Here is a 7,945-nt window from a genome sequence, read left to right on the forward strand (position 1 = left end):
TGAAATGGGTCATCTCTGGATGCTGAGGGTCCTGCTGGGTAGTCAGGATATCCACATTGGTGTTTGGGTTGAGTAGCAAGTGGTAGGGCTCCATCCAGCGCTTAAGGATGCCTTTCTCATCTTTAATTCGGGAGTTACCGCCGAATGAGCGGAGGGGGGCTGCACCATCAGTGATTGACCTTTCCTTCTTGCGGAAGGTATACGCTTTGGTCGAAGACGAAGGGTTGTTCAGTCAGTCAGGTAAAGCAACCCGAGTACATTGATTTCCGGGTCATTTTCATCAAACCAGTCCAGGCTAAAGGTCTCTCTGCAGGTTTTTGTCACGATAGTGTCGAGAGTACCCCATTCGGCACTGAGATTTAGGTTGTTTTTTGTCGGGTTGTTTGCGCTGCTCTCTGAAACCATGTGCCTACCCCTGGATCCTCCATATGTTTAGTGTTAAACCTTCATCTTGAAGCTTGATGCCATCGCCGTTTTGGGGCGAAGAGAGTTTGGCTCTGACGCGCAGATGATCATTGTCACATTGGTCTGAGCCACGCCTGACTTGAGTCATGAGGACATCTCAGCGATCTCTTTCTCTGACAATGATGTAGTCAATGAGATGCCAGTGTTTGGATCTTGGGTGTTGCCACGAATCCTTGTCTGCCTGCATAAACAAGGTATTGGTGATAGTGAGGTTGTATGCAAGCACACTTGCTGAAGAGGAGTAGGCTGTTGGGATTAAACTTGCTTAATCCCTCTCTCCCTATGTTTCCCTGCCAAATGTCAGCGTCTCTGCCAACTCTTGCATTGAAGTCACATAGGAGTACAACCTTATCTTCTCTTGGGATAGAGAGTCGCACTCTTTCAAGATTGGCGTAAAAGGCCTCATTGATGTTATCCTTTGCATCCAGTTTTGGGGCATATGCACTGACGAAAAAGGCATGAGGGAGAGATTCAGTGGGGCTCTGAGTATCATGACACACGCGTTGATCCCAACATGCATTTAAGCTGGAGGATGGCAAAGCCAACTACATAAAGGCAGTTTCTCTCTGCAGCAGGCTTACCCTTCCTGAAGAAGGTATAGCCAAATCCCCATTCTGTGAGATGACCATCGACTGCGAGCCGGGACTCACCAATGGCTGCTATGTCGATGTTATACCTAGCCAGCTCTTTTTTCACAAGGGCATTTCTTCTTTCAGGAGGCTTATTTGTGCCAGTATCCAAAAAGGTCCTGACATTCCATTCAGCAACCGTAAGAGGTTGTATAGTTTGTGATTATAATTAACTGGGTACGGCTGCCCAGTCAGGTTGGTTCTTCACGCAGGCTATGATTAGGGCACCTTTTCTAGCCCTCTCCACATGTGGGGTGAGCAAGTGGCTCTTCGAAAGGGCTGCTCAGTCGCACAGATAGGACCGGATTGCAGTGCTGCCTAGATCCCAGTGCATAAACGACCATATTATCTGTGCCGCCCATGTGCAGAGTTGTGACTAGGGACTCCAGGCAGTCATCTCTGCCTATATCCATCGGTATAGGACTTTTGGGGGTATAGGGGTTTTGATGATGATGAGTAGTTTGATGAGCTGGATGATGGCAGCACGTGAGTTGATTTATGTGGTGAGGCCGAAGCACAGGCTGCAACCACACATCTTGGATCTCCCTTTTCCTAATACAGTCGTGAATGGTCATGAACTGCCCCTAAAATCGTCATTGACATATTACAATAAGCTATCATGTGCAATATTATGAGGTTTGCGTTATTAATAACATCATAAAAGCAATAGGAGAATGATTATATCCCAACCACCACCAGTCTCCACTATGACCCTCTCTACTATGAATATAGTGATTTATATAATATCTTTCCTAATGGCACTCGCATATGAGAAATCTTATAATCGATAAGTAGTGATGTTCAAAATGGAGGACCACATAGACACGCTCTAGAATGGATTGTTTACATAATTCAGTTGTCTAGCAGACACAATATGTGTTTGTGTGTTTCCTCTATTTATTTTTTATTTTTATTAAAACCGTTTTTGCAACATATAAGTTATTTCTTTGTCCCAAGACATAACATTTTATATTCCTATCATCCAACTTATATAATATGAGATGAAACGGTAATAGTTCACCACAAACATTTCATATCCTTTTTTTTATGTGCGGTTGTTTTACATGGATAAAAGTATTACTTAAGTAGATAAACTCCAAAAAAAGTGATACAAAATTATTAAAACTCGAAAATCTGGTATGGTAGACATGAAAGATCGAAGTATTGTACTTAAGCTGCTGACTGACAGTGGCCAACTGTTAGGTTGAAAGGAATACAGTATAAAATACACTCTACCATTTTATCATTGATCATCGATAAATTGTGTAGTTCATAGAGGACATGTACATAGAGACACCATATAATGGATTGTTTATAAAATCGGGGTTTCTGGCACACGCAATGTGTGCCACATAACCAGGTTAGCTAAAACTGCCTGGTACAGGACTTTTGACCAGGACTGTATAGTTCCCTTCACTAGTGCATTTACAGGGGCTCGTTAGGTTTTGTCTTGTGTGGCAGCGCTGTGTTTGTTTACATTCGACAGATGTAAACTGGCAATAGTAAACATACTATGGAATCAAATTAAAACAATATAAAAACAAATATCTCAAAGATAATGATTTATGGAATGTTTATACGATGAGCCCCTGTAAACGCACTAGTGAAGGCGACTGTATTAACTCTTCATGTTCTACCAGGTAAACAAGATCTCACGTCATCCGTATTAGGGGTGATAGAGGCAGTGTTGGCATCAGTGGCATGTTCCAATTACTCCGTTTTTTTCCTCACGGACGGCACCACTTCCGCCTCAACTGTCTACAATGTAGGTGGATTGACTAAAAGTGATGTGTAATGCGACACACTCGTATTGATATTCTTATAATTGAAAGTTACAGCAACAAATTGCCATTAACAAAGAATTCTTCTCTGTATTACAACATTTTTATTCTTCCAGTTGCAAGGTCATCTACAAGTCCCCCGAGGTATTGGGGTGTTTGAAGTAGCATCGGACGGCCAAGATAATGTCACGATAAAGATTCAATTTGCTCATGTGATGAATGTAATAAACCAGGTAAGTGTTTTATAATACTACCAAAAGTCAAGCCTTACGCTGGTGCAGAGCAGTGTAGTCTCTTTCATATTATTACCGATACGAGTTGGTTACTCTTAAGTGGTAATAAAGTTTGTCACTCTTATAGTGGTAATAAAGTTATGCACTCTCACAGTGGTAATAGTTACTCAGAGTGCCAAAGTCAGAAGGTGTGTACAAACATATTTTTTCGACGTCAACAGCTGCGGGAGCTGTCATCGCACACTATCATTGTGGTCATCAGCAACGACCCAGCCTTCCTCGCCGCCTTCAACGAATGGTTCCTCAAGACCCGCCTCTTGGTGTGGTCGACGAGACTCCTCGTCGTCACCCGACTGCCCCTCCCAAAGCTCCTCCACTTACAGAGGACATTTTCCAAGATGAATGCCATGTTGGTCATAAGTAGCGATAACGATTTAGGGAACATCAGGTACTCTGACGTGTCGTATGTGTGTGTCCGAACTGACAAATGTCATTTGTTAGTTTTTATATCACTTGTCTATGATCTGGACCTATAGATACTGCAGCTGTTACTTCTGTATGTTTATCAATCGTCTGTCTGAGGTCAGAGCGTAATTTGTCACCTTACCTTGTTCAAATGCTCAGTACTTGAATTCCATCAATAGCTGGTAAACTTGTGGCTGTCTTGGTGATTAAAAAATCCATTTGTTATAGTTTGTCCTAAAGACGTTTTCATGCATCAGTCTATCAACATTTCTCCCTACATCTATCTTCTTTTTGTACCATGAGGACCTACAGTAAGATGTTTCCAATAGCTAGCCTATAATTACCAATTCCTGCATTAAAATCATAATCTCCTTTCCGTTTGTTATGGATCATATACTTGCAAAATATGGAGTTGTCTTCGTTTCATTGATACGCCAGACTACTTTGATACAGTAAATAGTATTTGGACCAGTCACGGTTGTCACCCATCGGTCAGCTGTTCCTCCATCGATACAGAGAATGTCAACAAAAGTCATCACTAAAATTTTTGCCATTTTCCATATCTTTTAGTTGTCTCAGGTAGTCCTAGAATGTCAAGATTTATATTATTCTTAATGTTCAACATTTCTTTTTCTTGTATGTTCCCATATTAAAAGTTCCAATTCGTGATCGTCTAGTTTCTCAAAGTTGTTGTTCATGAAGCTATCATGTGCAAGGCCTGTCTGTAGAAGCTTGGTCCACAGTTCGTGTTGGTAATTCTGAAGCAGTCAAGAGACCTACCATCCGAAAGACGCACCTGATGTATATATATATATATATATATATATATATATATATATATATATATATATATATATATATATATATATATATATATATATATATATATATATATTTCATTAGTCCATATAGCACGCGGACTTCAACATATAATCAACAACCTCACCAGGGATTGCTACCACCGAGCCACAAGGGCACCAAAAGCAATCCTAGACTTTGTTATATTTCACACAAAGCCTTTTCATCGTGCTTATGGCGCCATGAACCTCCAATTGGGGATTGCCCGTGCCACTTACGTGGTCGGTGTAGCATTTTACAGAATCCAGCTTCGAAACACGAGGTTCCATATATATTTCAATAGTCCATAAAGCAAGCGGACCACATAGCTACTCTGACCACATAAGGGGCACAGGAAATCCCCAATTGGAGGTTCACGGCGCCATAAGCACGATGAAAAGGCTTTGTGTGAAATATAACAAAGTCTAGGATTGCTTTTGGTGTCCTTGTGGCTCGGTGGTAGCAATCCCTGGTCACACGCATGCTGTCGAGGGTTCGAGCCCTGACTGGTGAGGTTGTTGATTTTAGATATATATATATATATATATATATATATATATATATATATATATATATATATATATATATATATATATATATATATATATATATATATATATATATATATATATGCTGATAACCACAAAAAAACACGAAGTTCCCAAGCGCTAATTTGTAATTCACATCTTCAAGGATGAGTACGGACTTAGAAAAAATACTTGAAAAGGCTAATATATACAGTAGAGGAGAGTGAAATCAAGTCCCTAGGGGACAGCAAGTGTCCACAATGTTCCGGTCATAAAGCAGTGACCCTTACCTGGTAATAAATCCTGGTTACAAATCTTCTTAATCACAAAATTATCCAGTTTGTTCATACCATTACTTAAATTCATGTTGACAGATTTGGTATGTTTAATGAGACTGGATTCTATAATGTTCCTACTGACAAATGAATTACATGGTAATGTTGAGGAGGCATTATCCCAGTCAATGCAATGCTTATTATCTCTCATATGAATGAACAGAGCATTATTATTCTGCCCACCATAATAGAGTCAAACAGTCAGTATCTTCATCAACGTTTTTACGCGCTATAAGAATATGCAGTCTGGAATTCATTGATGAAGAATATAAATATATCTATAATGTTGGCTTGAACCTTAAGTACCCTAGGTCTTTTATAGACAAATGCCTTCACATTACTAAGGATTTTTTTATAGAACTGATCCTAAGCCAACCCATGACAATAAGAATCTCTTTGTACTGTATTACCATTTAACAAAAATTTCTCTCAAATTCCTATACAACTGAAAACCTGAAACGTTAATGTGACATTTAAAAACTCATGCACTGAAAAACAGGTAAAGATCTTATAACTAGTCTTAAACAGCATAAATATAGTGTTAGGACAGGCCAGGAATCCAATGCTCTGTTCATTCATATGAGAGATAATAAGCATTGTATTGACTGGGATAATGCCTCCTCAATATTACCTTGTAATTCAATTGACAGTAGGAACATTATGCAATCCAGTCTCATTAAACATACCAAATCTGTCAACATGAATTTAAGTAATGGTATGAGCAAACTGGATAATTTTGTGATTAAGAAGATTTGTAACCAGGTTTGAAGGTTGGATCACATTACCCTATGACCTGACTACTGACAGCTGCTGTGCTTAGAGATAGCATGGTCAATTTTAATTTTTTTTATTAAGAAGATTAGTAAGGGTCACTGCCTTATGACCGGAACAGTGTGGACACTTGCTGTCCCCTAGGGACTTGATCTCACTCTTCTCTACTGTATATATTAGACTTGTCAAGTATTACTCCTTAGTCTGTACTCACCCTTGAAGATGTGAATTACACGAAAGCGCTTGGAACTTCGTGTGTTTTTGTTTCCTTGTGGTTATCAGCATATATATATATATATATATATATATATATATATATATATATATATATATATATATATATATATATATATATATATATATATATATATATATATATATATATTATCCTCTGTAGGTGCACCATATACCTCCACCTTCCGTACAGCCCCCGGGAAGCCCAAGCATTGAGAGTGGCATCCTGGACACCGAGCCGTGGCGTCATTCTCTCCTCGAATCTACCTCTCTTCCCCGAAAAGTTCAGCAAGTGAGTTCAGTAAGAGAATGTATCAGTATTTCCTATACATCAGTGATTTTTAAATGTAACTGTTTATTGGAAAATATTAGTGATTAAAATTATAAAGTCACTCTTTTTTGGTGGTATAATATTAAGAAAAAACAAAGGATTTGGGATATGCAAGAGAATAATCTTAAGATATGCAGGCTTTCAAACGTACTAACGGAACCTTTTTATTGGTATAGAAGATTAAGAAATGCAGGTGAGAGGATAAAGATTATAAGGTAAATACAAATGTATGCTGCTCTTCTGTAGCCTGGATATTATACGCAACAAATAGTGGCACCTTAAATATACACCGCTTTTCATGTCATGTCATGTCATGAACAAAATATGGGTGAAAAGAGGATATTTTTGCCTAAGGAATTAGTCATTGTTGTGTCCAAATTTCAGCTTATTTCAAAGAGTGCCTAAGATACCGCTCAGAGAAGCAACCAAGCAAGAAAGAAAACATGAGAAAAAATAAGCAACCGTTGACGGAATGGGGGAAGGGGAGCGACAGAGAAGCAGTACAAAAAAGCTATACTTAAAATTTGGTGATAAATACTATATAACTTCATAAGTGTTTTTGTAACACGTGTTTATTCCTCCTACAGATTCCCTCACAGGCCAACTCTTCTGGCGGCGTCGGAAGGGAATCCAATTAATAAGATAATTGCCATAGAGGCCTCTGAAGCTCCCGGAGAAAAGAGCATCAATTTCAAGGGGCCTATCCCGAATCTTATGGATTACCTGGCCAAGGCTCTCAATTTCTCGTAAGTTTAAGTTGATAGATATGACTAATACATGATTTTCCTTTAGTAGGACTATATATATATATATATATATATATATATATATATATATATATATATATATATATATATATATATATATATATATATATATATATATATATATATATATATATATATGTAACCGGTTGGAATTTTCAATTTCTTTCTCTGAATTATGTTATTAGGGTTTTGGATTTATAGTGGATGATGATGCAGTGGAAGCGCCCCTCAGAGAAAATCCCGAACCAGCACAAACACAATTAGATTAAAATATTCTCCATGACCGTGGAACGCTAGCACCTGTGATTGAGGTTTATGAAACGCACTGTAAAAGATGACACTTCTATTCCTTCCAACACTACAGACACAATCAATAATGGTACACCAACACTAGAGTACTTCTTAGCGTGGCGTAAAAACACTACAATGGGAAACAAAAGTTATACATGGAATCACAAATTATTAAAAAATATTAAATGCATCTGGAGAGGACCACTAAATGCAGCAGTACTACCTACACCAGAACGAGGAACTCATCTGACACAATTCCTTCGTTATCTTACATCACTT

The 7,945-nt window shown here is 38.4% G+C and overlaps 1 protein-coding gene across 1 annotated transcript; it reads left to right on the forward strand.

Moving 5' to 3' along the window:
- Window positions 1-2,734: 2,734 nt before the first annotated feature.
- On the forward strand, window positions 2,735-7,354 carry LOC121879990 (the record flags this gene model as incomplete). The annotated part of the gene is made up of 5 exons (XM_042386867.1): window positions 2,735-2,859; window positions 2,992-3,108; window positions 3,330-3,556; window positions 6,471-6,569; window positions 7,196-7,354. Coding segments are annotated over 5 exons (727 nt in total), but the record flags the coding sequence as incomplete, so codon positions are not given.
- Between the last annotated feature and the right edge of the window lie 591 nt (window positions 7,355-7,945).

This window comes from Homarus americanus, unplaced genomic scaffold, assembly GCF_018991925.1.
Source record: "Homarus americanus isolate GMGI-L3 unplaced genomic scaffold, GMGI_Hamer_2.0 scaffold2463, whole genome shotgun sequence".
In the NCBI taxonomy this organism is placed as follows: Eukaryota; Metazoa; Arthropoda; class Malacostraca; order Decapoda; family Nephropidae; genus Homarus; species Homarus americanus.